General features: G+C 37.8%; 1 protein-coding gene across 1 annotated transcript in view; it reads left to right on the top strand.

The window, feature by feature from the left end:
* The window catches only part of MYO3A (myosin IIIA), a 114505-nt gene that overhangs the window by 49602 nt on the left and 46128 nt on the right, over window positions 1-18775 (top strand). Inside the window, exons 10-17 of the mRNA XM_072925418.1 lie at window positions 8089-8188; window positions 10472-10588; window positions 11359-11463; window positions 11543-11626; window positions 12525-12727; window positions 14569-14667; window positions 14768-14882; window positions 18245-18371. Coding sequence (XP_072781519.1) covers window positions 8089-8188; window positions 10472-10588; window positions 11359-11463; window positions 11543-11626; window positions 12525-12727; window positions 14569-14667; window positions 14768-14882; window positions 18245-18371 — 950 coding nt within the window. The remainder of the gene's footprint in view (window positions 1-8088; window positions 8189-10471; window positions 10589-11358; window positions 11464-11542; window positions 11627-12524; window positions 12728-14568; window positions 14668-14767; window positions 14883-18244; window positions 18372-18775) is intronic.

The following is an 18775-nucleotide window of genomic DNA, read 5'->3' as shown; positions in this document are numbered from 1 at the left end:
GACATTTGCTTAATTCAGAAAGATTCTTGAATTCAAATAAGCTATTGGATGTCTATGCTGAGCACTAAACCAGCAACATAATTCAGATGTTAAATAGCATTTATTTATAAAACACAGGGAAATGATATGTGGTAAACTAAGTCCAAACCACGAGGTTATATGAATTGAAATATTGTTAACACTTGTGATATTAGTCCTTTTAAAGCCTAAACAATTTTGAAAAAAAAATCAAACTTCCACTCAATCAGATATTGTGATTTTTTTAACCAACTTTAGAGAACTCACATTTGTTTTCATATTCTTTTTTTTTCCAAATCCTCTATTTTTTTAATGTAAATGCTTCATAAAGGAAACTAGATGAACTTTTTTATTTTCTGTACAATAGAAACATAAAGAAGGTGGCCCAATTTACATGTGTACAGAGCAGTCAAGTGGCACGAGAACAGGATGATCTACTGGTATTTTCTCTGTCCTGTTTAAACTGTGTTTTATAAGCTGATGGGTCTTCATTAGAATTTAAGGGAATATATCTTAATCTAATTAGATTAAGAGTTATATGATTAAGTTACTTATGCTTTTGTAGTTGATCAAGTGTAACTTTTATATCAAATTTTCCAAAGGAAAACAGAATTTTCTCTTTCAAAATAATAATAAAAAACCTCATGGTTTCTTATTTTAATCTGTGCAAAATTTAGTTATTTAATTCAGAGTGTAATTTAAATGGTAGTGTTAAACTGAGAAAAGCCCGTATTTCAGTTTAGCAGTTTAAAATACTAGGAAGTAGTATTTCTAACCCAAATGATTTTGTGATTGTGTAGTTTTGTGAAATACGCTGTAAAACAGACTACAGAACAGCATTTGTGGGTTTTTTTTCTGCTGTCAATGATAAGAGATTATGCAAATATCTTTAAATTCAGTAGTCATGCTTTTTTAAAATCTTTTATTACTAATCATATGTATCTTCTGACCTTTAAACTGCACAAAGCAAAAGGTGTTAAAAGCAATGTCTGTACAGAAGTGCCATGTAAATCTGATTTAGAATCAAGACATAAGTGTTATAGTGACAAGTCCCCTGGAAGAGCTGCTCTGTTCTTGTTTATGCTATTCTAGCACTGTCTTACACTGATGTGTTAGGGTCCTATTGTGAAATTTCTGAACTTTCAGTGGTTGCTGGCAACTTTTCTTGTAAAACTTCTTTCTGATCTAGAGCTCACACTCTCTCAGTCCTTAATTTGAAGGCATAACTCTCCTTCTTGGCAATGGGAGTGACAGTGGGAGGCAGGTTGTTTAAGGGATTAAAGATCTTTTCCTTCTACTGAGGGAAGAAATCCTGCTACCTGTATTGTGTTGTATAAATGGGCATTGGAATATAAAGTCAATAAACTTGGTAATATTGAGTTCAAGCTGAAAATTAGGAATCCAATTATTTTCTTTGTATGCATTTGCTCTCCTCATCAAATTTTACTTCATTAATTGCAGTTTTGTATTTCAAAATAAAAAAAAAATAATTGCTGAGCTCCAGCCACTAGGTTTTGTTGGTTGCACTACTTCTGTTTTCACTCAAAATCAAGTCACTTCTAAGCCCATTGGGCTGAGGTGCAGTTTGGTTCTGACTGCTTTCTGCAGCAGTAGTCTGTTGATGTGCTTGTGATCTTACCTTGCTGTTTGCTGAATGTGCCATTGGTACAGTTCAAAAAGAAAAGCTCACAACTTTGTCACATTCTTATGGGATTTTTGTAGAGGGCCTTACTCTCAGATCTGATCCTTGTGCACTGTGTGTGCTCAGGAAGGATGTGTGATCTAGGCACAGAGTGGAGCCACCCTGAAGTCTCTCCCATCGGCACCATTGTTCCCGAGGTATTTTCCAACACCGAGGAGTCACCGAGTCACGAGGGCCCTCAGAACCTTCCCAGAGTTGTTATTCTAGTGAAGAGAAACCGAGGTTTAGTTCCTGCATTTTACTGCATCCTCTCAAGAGGTGGAAAAATAGAAACAAGAGGAAGAGAGCCTCTGACTAACCAGAGAAATCTCAATTAACACTAATAAAGTTTAGATGGCAATGTGCCACAGCCTGTTTCCAGGTTTAATCAAAGTGGTAGAAGGTAATAGTGGTTTTTCAGTAGCCTTTGAGCAGTGTTCTAGCACTTGTGCTAGAATCTTGTGCTACCCAAGACTCAAAAAAGCATGAATATTAGCAATGATCTTAATTCAAAATTCCACTTTTTTACTTTGAGCAAATGCACTACATTTTTTGCTAAAACCATAGTTTTTTATGCTAAAAATATCTATTTGCAACTTAACCTTTCCTAGCTCAGAACTCAGGCTGAAGCAAGAATGGAAATAGCAGGAGAAAATATCCCTTAATACATTAACGTTTTCCCATAGCATCCTGACTGTAACATCTTTAAATCTGCTGCTGGGAATATTATATATGCTATATTATCAAATATGCTGTATGAGATATACTATATGGGTTAAGTTCACATTAGAGAAGGTGTGAAGCAGGCAAAGTTGCATACTAAGTGCAATTAATTTTGGTGGGTTTTTTGTGAGGAGAGTCACTTTCAGGACAGGGGCCCTGAGCTTGACAAAGGCTTTCAGTATAGCAGTATAGCTGTTAAAATACAAAATTAGTGATGAAAATAGTTATTAAAAATGAGTACTGCAGCATATACTCCAAAACAGTTCTAAAAATACACTTCTTGCTAGGCCAAAAGAGGGGAAAAATCCCTGCATTGTAAAGAATTTTACTCTGCAACAGAAATAGCTGTCTTTGAAACAACCTTCAGAACTGTCGCATCTACACCTGACAGTCAGGCTTGTAAGACTTTTATCTTGAATTGTTCGGCTGTCTTCTTCTTGACTGCTTTTACAATAATCTCTGTGGAAATATGCAATGATTAGTACATTGTGTATTTCCTGGGAACTGTGAGTCATTCCAGAAATTAGCTGTACATACGAGGGGTATTCAATGTACCTAGATTTCAGCAAATGACTCTGGTCCCCAGATTAAGAGTTATCTTTATATACTCTATGAGTAATTATGGGAAAGAGACCTATTCTACTGCAAAATGATGCAAAATTTTGGGTGAGCTGAATTATTTTCTTATGCATTTGTCCTCCTGTATTGGCCATATAGGGTTAGCACTGAAATCAGTAACAGAATACTAAACAGTTGCTCTATATAACTGTTTGGAAAGGCCAGGGAGATAATTTCATAGAAGTTCATGTACAACATGCACAAAGGTTGTTGTCAATTTATTGACCCCTATTAAAAGCAGGGAGTACCATAAAGTTTCCCTTTGTGACTTTTCCTGATTGCACAGACTTGTGTCGCCCATTTTCTAAGTGTTCACTCTGTCCCAGTCTGTCTGACTCATGCTGCCAGTGGAAAGCAGCTGACAGCAATCCTTCAAGCTCAGCTCTGCAGGGCAGGCTGTAGGAGAGGATGGGAGATCACCATGCTGGCGTGACAAAGACAATGTAAGAAGCAGTACAAGATAGTACACACAGAGTCCAGTGCTGTCTTGGCCAAGGTCTCTAGAAGATATATGAATGGGAGTAGTGGCTGAAATGGGGGGTTTTGGAATTCCAGTTCAATCTTTGATCCCTTGAGGCCAGTTCTTCCTCTCCTGGAACTCAGTGTGACCTTTGTTATACCGAGAAGTGTGTGCTTCTGCATTGAGGACACTCCTATGCAAACTTCTCTCAGGCTGTAGAGGCAGTAGGGAGTTCTGGGAACAAAGGCCTTAGAATAAACAGATTTTCAGTCCCATAGCTAAAACACATCTCTGTATCTGAATAATGTTCTTCTATATAACACAATGAACAACAGCAATGCCCGAATGAAGAATAGTTTACCTTCTGAAGAAAACAGGAGGAAGATGTTCCTCCTGCATTCAGAACTCCTCAGGAGAAATGCACTGCAAGTGGTACTGTACTGTTGTGCCAGTCCACTTGCTCAGCAGCTCATTTCTCCTGAAGGTGGGACACTTCAGCAGGCACTTCGTACCCATGGAGCTTCCCCTTTATCGTCTCAATATGGCTCTGAGCACAGTGTGTGGGCCTGACTCATGAGAAGCTAATCCCAAAGAGTCCTTTTAGAGATCTCCTATTTGTTCAGTTAAGAATACATTCTTCCACCTGAAATTAGTCAGGGATACAGCTATTTCTTGAGGCTGTTGTGAAGGAATAATAATCTGCTTTATTTAGAGGTCATGGAAAAGCAGCACGAGCTTTGTCAAACAGATTGTGCGGAGCTGGGCACAGGCCACCTTTGAATCAAAACCCCCATAGCTCTGCAGGGCAACAGTGTGCTCCCAGAAACATTGCATGAGCTGCAACACAGCTCCCTGAGACTGCAGCCTGTAGTCTCAGTGCTGTCAATCATTTAAATACAGAGGGGAGCACAGGTTTGTCTGCAAAGCATTGTGCAGAGGCAGCTGGAGGCTTATCACTGAAGTGTTACACTTTGTAAGTCAGGTACAAATTTTTCATAATAGCAGACTATAGTTTTATTTAAACAGATTTCACAAGCTATATCTGTGAAGAAAAATAATTTAAGTGTGAATTAATACTATTGTGTTCAGCCTCCAGAGATGACAGATCCTGTAGAGGTTTCTCTATGTTGCCTCTTTGTCATTTTACTGCTCTTTATAACTTCTGGGAGGTGTACAGCTGTTTCCACCTTCACCTTACAAAAACTTCATTATTTTTAGTTTCTTCTTTACACTCAGACTAATGCCAACCCTTTTCCTGTCACTTCTTAGTCTGTAAATGATTCTTTAACCAGTTTAGGCAGAGAGTTCAGCAGGGCATCATGAGTCACACTTTCCTTTTCATGGTATTTTTGGAACTATCAGAAATCTTTTAAATACATTCTGACAATTTGAAAAAGAAAAGCTGTGGTTGCCTCATTTTGATTTAACTGACTCTTGAAAGATAAGTAGGGGGAGGGGAGCACTGAGAATGCACAGAAACAATGCTGCCTTGACTCATTTTCTTGTCCTTACTGCACTGAAGTTTCTGGCCTTTAGCTGCCTGAATTGCTTTTTGGGCATTCTTGTAAAATCCAATGCCTCCAATATATTTTTGAGCAGAGCAGAGATACATGGTTATTTCAGTTCACAATGTCTATGTGCATGATCTTAATGAAACTTCAGCACTGATGTTAACAGCACTGATGTGGGGTTTTTTTAAGTGGTTGGAGTGAAGCAGTATAACTGCCCTTGAGGGGTCTGTGCCCTTTGACAGCAAAGTGGAAAAATATAGTGTTCTGCAAATCTGACACTCTTATGTACTCTGGAGAATGGAGAATATAATCTAGTCCAACAGACGCTAGTGTTCTCATAATGTCAGCTGAAGAGAATTACAGAAGGATCGATTTTATGTAATTAAACTTCCCTGGCATACACAGAGATCTGTTTCCTTCAAAGAAAAAAAATGGAAAAAAGAAAAGTGTCCATGACTGGAGCATTCTCCTGCCTTCCTGCACAGCAATTGTTAGTTTCTTATATTAAATGAAAAATGGTAATTGAAACTAATCCTGGGAAATACCACTCTCTCACTGATATCCAGTAACATTTAAGATCTAATGTATCAAAAAAAATGTGTTCAATGTGTAACAGTTCCACCAGAAATGGAATGCAAAACTTGACAGATGTTTTCTTTAGGGTCTTTCTTCAGCAACAGAAAAAACAAAACAGTAGAGCTTGACATAGTCCTGCAATTGCCGCATCTTTCCCTTTTGTGCATATTGATAGTTCTCTCTCAAAGTCACGCTGATATTAGATGCATCTTCTGGACACAAAACAACCTTCATACAAGTACAAAGGAGAAAACGTTTCAGCTGTCCAAATTTTACTTTTTTCAAATGAACCTTTTAAAAGGAGGCATAAATAGGAGTGTGAATTGTAGAGGGGATGGATTTCTATTGAGAGGGTAGGATATTGTCTGCACCTCTGACTTTGGATTCAGTGATGTCCTTTAGCTGCTAAATGCAAATCAAACAGCAGCAGATTATGCAAGGCTGAGGAGTTAAATTAAATCTTTATATTACCACCTCTTCTTTAATACAGCCTGGGGGTACATGCTACCAAAATGGTCTCGTATTGTTGTTGCAAGGACAGTACTATCAGGACAGCTCTCCTGGTAAAACTGGATTCCAAAGGAAAGGGAAGAATGGGTCAAACCTAGGATAATGTAGATCCTGTCAGTCCTTTGGTTCATTTTACTTCCTGGTCACTTAGCTGCCTCACTGTGGATACTGTGCTGCAATTTTTGGCACAGAAACTGTGAAACTATGGTAGCTCTTGCAAGGAAGTCTTATATATTTGTGTCTTGATATTAAAGTTGCAGAATTAATTAGCCATGAGTGTGAAGCTCCTGCCTTTACATTGTGGACAATTAAAAAACTCTAGTGGTACCTGGCACCTTTATAAAGAAGGAAGAAACTGGCACGAGGATGAGGACCAGCCATTCTGTCATCCTCAGGGAATGATTGTTAGAGACAAGAGAAATTGAAAGAAGTGATAGATGAAGTGCACTCCTGTCTGGATTTCCATCATCCAGATTGTGAGTGCACTTACAGTTTGGGAGGGCATCATTTCCTTTTCTTCCACTCCCTTTTCAGTCCTGGCAGTTAGTTATTGCACCAAGTTGGTGCCTGCTTGAGTTTCTGCACCTACATCCCTCATCAGTGCACAGCCAGCATGACCTGAAGCAGCACTCATGAACTAGGTGATGTTCATGGAACAGGTACAGTACAGCCCATTAAGTATGCAGTAAATCTGTGGGTGTTCAGCTTTCCACATCTGTGTGATGCTCACTCACTCTAACTTTCCATCTTGGTGAGACTACACTCTTTCTTCTGTCATCTGTTCACTGTATATCAAAATTTTTACCTGTGTAGAAAACACCTGTCTACTTTTACCTATGCCATATATCCAAATATCAAAATTAAATAAAGAATTTCCCTGGTCTTGTCTGGGATCAAGATAAAGAGTGAGTGTTGTGCTTCACACAGCAGTTTGGCTGTGCTTCACACAACTGGCTGTCTCAGTTTACCAGGGTTCCTTGTGTTTGAGAGGTGCCTTCCCACCAGTGGCATCAAAGGGAGTGAGGTCATATCAGGAGATCAGATTTACTTAATAGTATTTCTGCGCTTGTGCCTTATTACATATCTGAGCTTGATTTAGTTTGTGAACTCTGCTGTTACTTATGCAGTTTCCCTTTCCCTTATTTTCCCTCATCTTACAAAACAAGTATAACTAATTGTAAACCTGGCATTCTCTGCTGTATTTGCTCTATTTAGCAATGCCTTTACTCTTGGATAAAGAATGATCCAAGACTCTGGGATTTTTCTTGCTAATTAAAATAAGGCTGCATAAAGTTGAGTTTATGGTTTGATTGAAGGAGAAAAGAAATCTAAGACAAATTTAAAGTTAAACTTGAAGTTTAACTGATAAGAAAGATATTTGAATTTTTTTTCCTTCTCATGTATTACTTTTTCTCCTAGGGAGTCCAAGAAAATTTGGTCAAGATGTATTTCACTTACCCCAGTGGTTCTGTAGCACTTTGCTCTATAGTGTGGTCCTCTCAGCCAGACTTTAGAGCACTGTCATTGCTAAGCTAGAAATGTTTCCATCATGAGTGCTTTGTCTGCATCATCTTTGCTGTACTATTTCATCATACACCTCTGGTTTTTACCTATTCATAACTGTTAGCAGGATCTTTTTGCATGCTGGTGCCAGAGTTTCTCTCTTACATGCTTTATAAATGTGTTCTTTTTTTTTAACTTGTATTGCCAAGCTCCTGTCTTGCAGCTGATGTAGGGGTGTGATCTAAGCAGGGATCTATAGAGTGACAAAGTTCTTCATGGTAGCAGTTCTGGGATCAAATCATAGATTTGAACTGTCAGGTACAGATGTGCTGTACCAAGAAGTTGACTCCTGTCCTGCTTTTCAAACCTTTTTGTGTTTAAATTTAGAACAATGGAGAGCTAGAATGTTTTGGCCTCCGAGATGGTTGCATATGCAAGATTTTCTCTGTGTTTCCTTAGGTCAGGAGATTGTATCTTTTCTTTTCTAGATTTGAACGTATTCACACAAAGAAAGGGAACTACAGTAAGTCACTAGTTTCAAACCAAGAAGAGGTAGATGATTTAGCAACCTTGGAGGTACTGGATGAGGTAAGAACCTCTTTTTTCCTGTTTTTCTGAAGAGGAGTAATCACATATTAAATCACAAATTAATACTAAATGGTGTGCTGTTGATTTTCAAAATCAACTGTATTCTCACATTTCAGTTGTGTAAGTGTACCATGACATTTCACCACTTTATGCCAAATATTTTAGACAAGATTTACTGTGTCAGAAATGTTCCAACTCAAAGCTAAAAAATCTCTGGAGTTACAGCCATAGACCAAAGAGTATTGTAACGCCATTGCCTAAACAGGATTTATATCACTGGATTTTATTACAGCTAAGTATCCAGTCTGCAGTGGTGTGTTAACCTGAAATTGGTCTAGGTCCAAGACCTTCCAGCCCTGTTGCTTGAACACCAAGAGTTGTCTTAAACTAGCTCACCATGCTCTCCCAGACTCATTAACTTATTTTGGTGTGGAAATGCATGAGGTTTCATTTATGTCTGCTGAGCCTCTCATGTGTCAGTGCCTGCTGGTAAGCCTTTGACCAAATTACTGATACAAATACCACTGGTTTGTCAAAGTTCAAAAATTAGTCCACTGGTGCAGGGAAACATGACATACAGGAGGGAGGAAATCTGCTGTGTTTATGCTTTAAGCTTGAAAACTAGAAAGAAGAATCAGGCTGCAGCATATTATCTGCAGGTCTTGTAGGCCATCACTGGTTGTAAACAAACTGTCATTCTTCATCTACTGGGCTGTGCATCGACTATAATTCACATTCTCTTATATGTAAATCTTCTCTGGTATATTGTACTTTTGCCAGTCCAGAATATTCATTGTGGCACTTGAGCTGATAAATTGTATCATGCTGAAAGCTCACAGAACATCCTCCATCTTCCTAAGAGCTTTGTTATAGTAGCTTGATGTTTAATTAATTGTAATTGAACTAACCCAAAATACATCTACTGGACAAAGTTCATGTTTAAGCATTTTTAGTATTGGGAAGAGTAAGACTGTTGTGGGTTTTTTGGGTTTTTTTCCTTTTACCATGATACATATAAACAATCCAAGCTGAAGAGATTTTATTACATTAAAAAAGCAGTCAAACTGGTACATATCCCATCTCCTCAGAGGTGAAGCATTCGTGGAAATCCTTAGGAAGCCTCTGTCTAAATGCATTGTTTGACTACGTGCTTTTACTAAATCAAATCCAATTTAAAACCACTTTCACATATGAATGGTAGCTTCTCAGAACTGTATTCTTTCTTCCACTCAAATTTTTCTTCCAGTTTAGATAGCCCCATCATATGAGAAAGACAAGAGACCGTCTATTGGTGCAAGAAGTAATTTCAGAAAGGGCAGAAGTTCCCCTAAAATAATTCTGTAACATGAATCTTGTTCTGGCCAAAAGAAAAGAGAGCATTCTAAACCATAAAGTTTATCAAAATTTTCTCCTTATGTTTTCTCATGAAGGAAATATAGCTTCTGCAGCTGGTGAGAATTCAGCTAGTATGTGTATTAAACAGGACACAATGTACAACACTGTGAATAGATAAATGAGGAAGGAAAGAAATTCCTTCTGTAGTCCTCTGCTGCCAATTGGTCTGTTCCAGTGGGTATGGAGCCTAAATATTTTCACATGTACCCCAGGTTAGTCTCAAGGCTGGTTTGAATTTCTTCATTCAGTTCTGTGGCCTGTTTTGATTGGAAACCTAAGCAGGCACTTTATATACCCAGCTGTGTATGCAGAAGAAGCTGAGGGAAATTACATCAAGAAATTTGAATGCCACTAATGGGCCATTCTTTTTTTTTGGTTCAGGGGGAACTGGCTCTGCACGAGCAAAGAACAATCACAGCAGAGACTGCTTGTTAATAGGGGAAGATGCCTCATTGTTTACATTACTGGGAGCAAAACAGTTGAACATCTGTGTTGTATCATAACTGAGAGTAATGTTAGAGCAGCTGTAATGGCAGTTATGGACTCAATCTCTTGCTTGATAAGTTACATGAAACTTTAGTAGTAGAAATGTAGACAAGACTGTCTCATGGAAACCTCCGATGAACTGAATGGAAGCAGTACTTATTAACTCCTTTTTCTACAGCCATTTGAGGATCTGTAAGTATGTATTATTCAAAGACAAAAAATTAGAAATGCCAGTGTGTTTGAAGATATTACTTACTTTTGATTCATGATCCATTGTACTCCAGACTATAAATACCTTCCTTCCCCATCCGCTCTCATTGAAATTATATTAAAATTTAATACATTTTCTTAATATTCTTTTCCCCCCCATGTGATTCACGGATCCTGTTCTCTCTCCATCAGAATACAGTAACGGAACAGTTGCAGAAGGGTTATGCCAAGGACCAGATCTACACATACGTTGGGGACATTCTCATCGCTGTCAATCCATTTCGGAACATAGATATTTATTCTTCACAGGTGTGAAAATTTAGGTTTTGTTATTTTCAACTAGCACCAAATTCCACTAAAACATAAATATTTGTGTTAAGAATAAAGACCATTCTTGAGATTTATTTTAGCTTACTCTGAAAAACAGAATTACCAGTAGAGATGTTCTTTCAAGTGCACATTGACACATATTCTTAATTAACGCTTGCTGAATTTCAGCGCAGAAATGAGAAACTCCAAAATAATTAATTTCTAGTGTCTTTATGTCTACAGTGTAGGTCATGCATAAAGCAATCCTGTAAAATATTAACTTCTGTGAAATCTGTCTCCTTATTATTCAAAAAGGAATTTGTCTCCCTATTATACAAAAGGGGAAAGACATTAAAGTTGGATCATACAATAATTTGGGGTTATTAATTATCAGATACTACAGGTACAGAAATTATCTCAAGTTTTAAGATCAGTACCATGCAGAGATACTAATGGGAAGGGAAGCACAAATAAATTTAAATAAGTTGGAACTATGATGTCTGACAACAGTAAATTTTCTTCTAATAAATTGAGTTTCATAATGTAATCAGGGCTAAAATTATAGAAAATTGCACTTCATGTTTTAGCAGTTCTTATAATCCTAAGTACATACAGATTCATGGTATAGTGAGTGCAGTAACAGCTCCCTCAGAAAACATCACTGCTGGAAACCTCAGCATGCTGTACACTAATCTAAAAATAAAACCAAACTTTAAAAAACCCAAGTTTTTAAAGGACAGTGATAATGATTTTATTTTTCTTACGCTTAGCATTCCAAATTGTATATTGGAGCCAAACGGACTGCCAACCCTCCTCACATTTTTGCTGTTGCTGACATAGGCTATCAGTCCATGGTGACATACAACTCTGATCAGGTATGGATGAGGTGTCTAATTACATCCTCTGCCAGCTGAGAGATATGTGATGAGCTCAGTCTTGCTCTGTTCTCTGCAGTGTATTGTTATTTCTGGAGAAAGTGGAGCTGGCAAGACACAGAGTGCCCATCTGCTGGTTCAGCAGCTCACTGTCCTCGGCAAGGTAAGTGGCAGAGGGGATATCTCTGTAAGGCTTTAGGGCTTTGCTATCCTGGGTCTAAAGGGCTGAACCTATGGACAGGGCGTTGCTTGTGGGGTGAGACTGTTACACATTTTCCAAAGAACATTAGAACATGATGCTGATCTGTCTACTCCCTCCCTCCTAGGGTCACTTGGAAATACACTGCGGTTTCCACAAAAAAAAAGTACCACTGCAATGAGGGTTGTGACTTAGTCAGGTCCCTGTTTAATTGAGTGCCTTCAAGTTACACAAGCAGTAGTAAATAAAATCCTCTTCTAGCTTCTCATCCTTCCACAACCAGATTGCTGTCAGTGGGACATAGTCATTCTTGGAAGTGGTGGCCATAACTGTCTAAATAAAATGCCATTTTTAGAATGCCAAGATGAGATGAAAGCAAGTTAATTGATTGGTATGGTGCAGTGGAGCAGTAACCAGATGCTAACAAAGATCCTAAAAGCAGATTGGCCATCTCAGAGCCACAAAACCACAGAAACCATAGAAATTAATTTATAGTGTTGTTATCATTATGTGTGTAAATTCTTCCAGAACAGCCTTAGTTCTGAGGATTGCTATATTTTCACCGATTTAATTTTATATATACATATACATACATACATACATACATACATACATACATACATATAAACATATAAATATATAAATAAATAAAAAATAAATAAATATATATATATAAATATATATATATATATATATATATATATCTTTTTCTCCATATAATTTCCATGAGAATAGGTGCCCTGATTATGTCACACTTCACAATACACTTCACAATACCAATGAGAAGATTAAAGGAACACCTAAAAATGCATTAATTTGAATAATCACTGATAATTTGGAGCAATATCTTTTTCATATCCAGGCTAATAACAAGACTCTGCAGGAGAAGATTCTCCAGGTGAACAACCTTGTAGAAGCATTTGGGAATGCAGGCACTATCATCAATGATAATTCAAGCAGATTTGGAAAATATTTGGAAATGAAATTCACTTGTGGTGGCACTGTAGTAGGAGCTCAGATTTCAGAGTACCTCCTTGAAAAATCCAGAGTTGTCCACCAGGCAGTGTAAGTATGAAAATTGTATTTGACCTAATTTGGGAGTTACAGAGTAGGCCTATGATGCAGGAAATCACCATGGTTCAAAACACAAAGATGAATGAGGTACCTGGATTTTTTTCCTCAAAAGTTGTATATGGATAGCTTATGAATCTGTAATGTAGCTGAAAACTACTCCAGATTTTTCTTTTCATTGTTTCCTGGGTTATTTAAACAAATCTTATAAAAATGCCCATGTGATATATAAAATAAGAATGTGCAAAGAATTAGAAACTTACTAATAGTTCAGGTGTACATTTCATTGTGGGATTTTGGGTTATTGTGTTAAGTATATTGCTTGGATTTAATTCCTCTAAATTTCCTGTAGTATTGTAGCCTATTTATTTGTTTGGTCATTTTCCATTTTGGAACATCTAGTAGGATTTGTTTATAGAGGATTATGGGTCAAAGATCCCTGCCAAGAAGGACTTGGGGGTGCTGGTGGATGAGAGGCTGCACATGACCCAGCAATGTGCTCTCCCAGCCCAGAGAGCCAAACATGCACTGGGCTGTACCAAAAGCAGTGTGGGCATCTGGTCAGGAGGGGAAATCTGTCCCTCTACCCTGCTCTGGTGAGACCCCCACCTGCAGTGCTGCATCCAGCTCTGGGGTCCCCACTACAGGAAATGTGGACCTGTTGGAGAAAATCCGTAGAAGGCCACCAAGATTATTGGAGGGATGGAGCACTTAAGCTTTGGCATTCATCCCAGTGCAAAGAGGAATTTCTATATAAGCATGTTCAGTGTTTTATTTATTATTATTATTCCTTTGCTACAAGGAATGGCTGAGAAAATTGGGATTGTTCAGCCTGGACAAGATAAGGCTTTGGGGTGACCAAATTGCCACCTTCCACCTGAAGGGAGCCTGTGAGAAAAATGGAGTGACAGGATAAGGGGCAATAGATTTACACTGAGAGAGAGTAGGTTTATTTTAGATTTTAGAAAGAAATTCTTTAATGTGAGGGTAGTGAGGCACTGAAACAAGCTGCCCAGAGAAGCTGAGATACCTCATCCCTGAAAGTGTTCAAAGCCAGGCTGGATGGGTCTCTGAGCAGCCCGGTCTAGTGAAAGGTGTCTCTGCCCATGACAGGGGAGTTGAAACTAGATGACACTTAAAGTCCCTCCCAGCCCAAGCCATTCTATGGTTCTATGATCCAGTGGTGCCCCTGAGACATAAATCTAAGCTCATGCACAAAGCAGGGGTTTGAACGCAATTCCTTTTTGCCATTCAGTAGTGACTGACTTGGGCAACTCAGGGCTCAGTCATGGTTGCAAATATTCACCTAGTTCTTCTCATAAGGAGTACACTTGAATATCTATTAAACCTCTGTCCTAGGTTTGGGCATGTATCATCTAGGCAAAGCATGCCAAGTCGTAAGTCCTTTTTGCTGGATGTCTACTTCTTGGTTCAGGGCCAAAAGAATACAACAGTCCTACTGCACTCAGTGAACCAAGAGTGTATACCTCTCCCACAGTCAGAAGGTTTTTTAAAATAATTGGAGTTAAGCAGCCCATTCAGTGTGGGTGGGTGAGGAATGTGCAAAATCTCACGCAGGATCTACCAACTGCATCAAGGGCAGATCAGCACTCCTTTAGCACTAAGCAGCCACCCTGGCAGTGTCAGGACAAACACACAATGGCATGAAAAGAGTGTTCATAGGAAGTTCTGTAATAATGCTTCTTTCAGAGTCCTCTGTCACTTTGTGTGAGTCTTGCCTGTTATTAAAATAACGTTTAGTGATAGTATGTGTGTCATTAATAAATGTAGCATGCTTGTATTACTAAATCAGTTTGTTGTTTCTGTTGTTTCAGAGGAGAGAAAAATTTCCATATTTTTTATTATATTTATGCTGGTCTCGCAGAAAAGAAAAAACTGGCACATTATAAACTGCCAGAATGTAGACCTCCCAGGTAATGCAGTTTATTTTTGCATAAATTGATTACTAAGAAAGGCGGTGTTGAATTCTCAGCCTCATTTACATTCTAACTCTGTATCCATCAACTCTTTCAGATATCTGCAAAATGATCATTTCAGAATAGTGCAAGATTTCATGAACAATAGCTTTTATAAGTCTCAGTTTGAATTAATAGAACAGTGCTTCAAAGTCATAGGTTTTACACTGGAGGTGAGTGCTGATAACCCTTTTCGTTTGTGAACTTCACCAGCTACCTTAATCAGGAAAAACTTATATAAAGCATTCAAATCTCCCTTGTTCCTTTAGCATATTGTGTTTATGTTTTAGGATCTTGCATGGTCAACTTACTGTTATATAGTAACATTTCATTTTTAAGATTTTAAGGCATTGGTAAACCAATAAAATTATATTAGCCATCAAGACTTTGAAATCAGTGAACATAGCACAGCTGAGTAATTTGGGGGGGAAGACTTTAACAAATTTAATGCATAGAAAATTATGTTGTAACAGTTTATTAGCCAGTAATTTTAGTCCTGTGAATATGAACCTCATCTCAGTTTTAAGAGGAAGTCCATGGTGAGAGTTCTAAAAATGCATTGAGCTGATCTGAGTATTGATGAACTCAATACATTTTCACAGCTCCAGGGATAAAGTTGAATGAAGTCCTTAAATCCCTTTGGAGATGAATCTCATCACTAAACAGTATCTGAACCCATTTTTTCTTTTTGATCTCATATCATTGTTCAGCTAGCTGTTAAACCCCTCTCCTCAGTCAGTCTTTGGTAGAATTAAAATTAAAAAAGGATTGAATTTACAAAGGAAAGAAATCTTATCCTGTGACCTAGTTTTGCCTTACGAGAAGTGGTGCATCACAGGTGTCATTTGTCTCTGACTTTATTTATAAACAATATAAATAGTAGAGGTATGATCCATACAGTATCCATGAAATACAGCACTAGTGCTGCAGAATGGATGTATGTTTTCATTTCTCTGACAAAACTGTATGTGGTAAGAAGCATTTCACAGAAAATTGCTCACTTCAGTTGACTGTTTCTGGCTTACCTCAATGTAAATATTTGAAATAGCTAGCAGAACAGATGTATTCACTTATTTTGTTCCTCCAGAGTCACTTTGCATTAGGTTGTAGTAGCAGTGGCATTCACAGTCTCTTTCTCCTCTATGTGTTATTCACAACTGCATTTAGTAATATCACACCTGTACTATCACTTCCTTTCACTTGTGCTTTCACCTTTCAGAAGCAGCATGAAAGGACATTCATGGTTCAGCATTGATAGCAGCTTTGTCACAGCACCAGAGACCTTGATAAGTCCTAATTTAAAGCATGAAAAGCAGCAAGGCTCTTTTTGTTTCCAGTTCTTTTGTTCACTTGGATGTGTAGAAACAATAATATTGATCATCCAAAAGAGTCCTTCCATGTACATTGAAGATGCAGTTATAACCAGGTCACTGGTTGCATTGTGTAGTTCTAGCATGAATCTTCACTTGATTAACTCAGCAAGCCACTGGGAGCCTATTCTGTGGAGAATTATCTACCTGTAGAACCCTGCAGTTTCAGAAGCAGGCTGAGTGCCACAGGCAATCTGCTTGTGGCTACTTGTGAGCCCCAGCCATGTCAGCCTGCCTTACATCTCTCTCAGGGTGAATTAACCTGTCTGAGGCTGTGCTTGCTGGAGTGAAGGAAGAGTCTTCTTCCCTCACTGAGGTTCTGATATTGGATACATGTGCAAAGACATTTTTTTTTCCGTGAAAAAAATACCCCATAGGACATTGAATCCCTTTCCTAAGTTCACTTTTTAGTAGTTCAGCCTTAAGCTTTGACATTCATCCCAGTGCAAAGAGGAATTTCTATATAAGCATGTTCAGTGTTTTATTAGCAGAAAGCTATGGACAGGAAAAAATCTTAAAACCGAGACCTAAACGAAGCTTTATTTCTTTGAAATTTGCTTTTGACTGACTGACAGGCTTTAAAAGTAACTACTGTCAGTACTCCCTGTCTAAAAATCACAGTTTTATTTCAGGCTGCACAGCAAAAATATTAAGAAAGGACTGCCTGAGGGGAACAATAATTATGTTGTATGAGACAGATCAAGCCAGACTTCAAACACACTGCAAAAGGGCAGAAAAATGTCAGCAGCTATACATATTATACAGCATGATGGCAGAAGTTAAGGTATCCATTTCTTTGCATTTCAACTGTGTCCCTAAGCTTAAAACGAAAATGAGTGCTTAATCCTAAGTAAACTGTGTGCCAATTATCCACAGTATAATTTTTTAGAGTGAGCTTATCCAGTTTGTCTTGCTGTCACTAGAATCGCTATTTATTAACTGCTAGATTAACTTCTGAAAGTGTTGAAAACAAGCTCACGTATTCTAGAGCAATTAGAGATTTTGTCTGAGTAAATGATGCCTGACATGGTACCAGCAAAGTATTGAATAATATGGATAAAATGCTGTGCAATTATAAAAAGCTCATAGTTATAAAATACCAATCAGATTTTAAGAACTGTTTCTTATAAAACTGCTACAAAAGTTTTCAACCTGCTATTTATAAAACATGCGATGCTTCAAAATACAATGTCACAGACTGCTAGTCTGCTTTACAGGTACACCTAGAATTTTCTGAATAAAAAACACTCAGATCATCAGGTATAATGATAAACATTTACTGTTCAAATGAAAATTTGCAGCTAAAATCCAAGTCCAACCTGAAATGAAAGCATTATTTTATTAATTCCAAATATTATTTTAAATTTATGTATTTGTGTTTATTGACTATATCACTTCACTGTCCAAAGTAATAACGGCCTTTTTCATGACAGAGTCCCTTTTCACAGAATCACAGAACTAACTAGGTTGGAAAAGACCTTGAGATCGTCAAGTCCAACCTATGACCTAACACCACCTTAGCAACTAAACCATGGCAGAGCCTCCTAAATAATTTGAAATCTAGTTTTGTTTAAGCAAAGTCCACACTAAGATGCTTTGGTGAGTTCCTAACTGACATTTTGAAGGATAAAGTGCTTTGTCAAATTGGAGATGTGAGGCCTCACTCTTCCCCCAGTGAAACTTTTTCTGATGACATGGGTGGGAGATGATATAGACCTATTATTTGGAGTACCTTTGTTTCCATGATGCAAGAAATATCAGTAGAGATGTTTTTCTATTTTTTGTTGATCTAGGTATTGAATCTTTAGACATATTTGCACCTGCAGGCACAGTGAAGGGTAGATATAAATAACCTCTGAATTCTTTCTATGTAAGAGGGTATGCACACCACTGTTTTTGATTTCCTTACTTCCTGTCAGCCCTGTCCTGTCAACAAGTACAGAAGAGAAGTTAGGCTATGGTTTGTCTTGCCCTCTTTGTCTGTTTTACTCTTGAAAGACTTTGCTAAGTACAGAATGGGAATAATTGCTGGAACAGCACCTCTAGAAGTAGTGGGCACGTGGCAGACAGCAGGAAACAACACACACACATATGCCAATGGCACAAAGCACAGAAACAAATTACCTGGCTATTAATTGTTGCATTTTTTTAAATATACTTTTCAGGAACTTGGAAGTGTGTACAGTGTCCTGGCTGCCATTTTAAATGTGGGTAACATTGAATTTTCTGCAGTAGTATCTGAACATATGATTGACAAGAGCAACATTTCCAATCCTGTAGCCCTTGAAAACTGTGAGTGTTTTTTCTTAACAATTTTTTCTTTAGTGTTTTTATAACAAATTTGTTTTATAGTAAGAGAGGTATCAATGAAAACTGTATTCACATGGAAATTTTGCAAGAATAATTAAAAACTGAAAGTAGATTAATTCTAAGCCCGCCTGAATTCAAATGCAGAAAAGAAAAAAATTTCCATGTTATGCATCTTATTTGACTAACCAGTGCACTGGCATACAGGAAACATGACTAATACTGCAGATGCCTGAAAAAATCTTTGGAATTTTTCCAAGGTTATTTGAACATTTGATGGAGAACCTCATTAACACATTGAGCAGTTTTTTCCCTGTTTCTTTCTCAGTTGCTCATTACATGTTCCCCACATTTGCCTGTGTAAATAAGGCTCACTAATTCTTTAGAAG

Source organism: Taeniopygia guttata, chromosome 2, assembly GCF_048771995.1.
Source record: "Taeniopygia guttata chromosome 2, bTaeGut7.mat, whole genome shotgun sequence".
NCBI classification, from domain to species: Eukaryota; Metazoa; Chordata; class Aves; order Passeriformes; family Estrildidae; genus Taeniopygia; species Taeniopygia guttata.
Note: the sequence above shows the minus strand (reverse complement) of the source record. Positions and strands in the feature narration are given on the sequence as shown.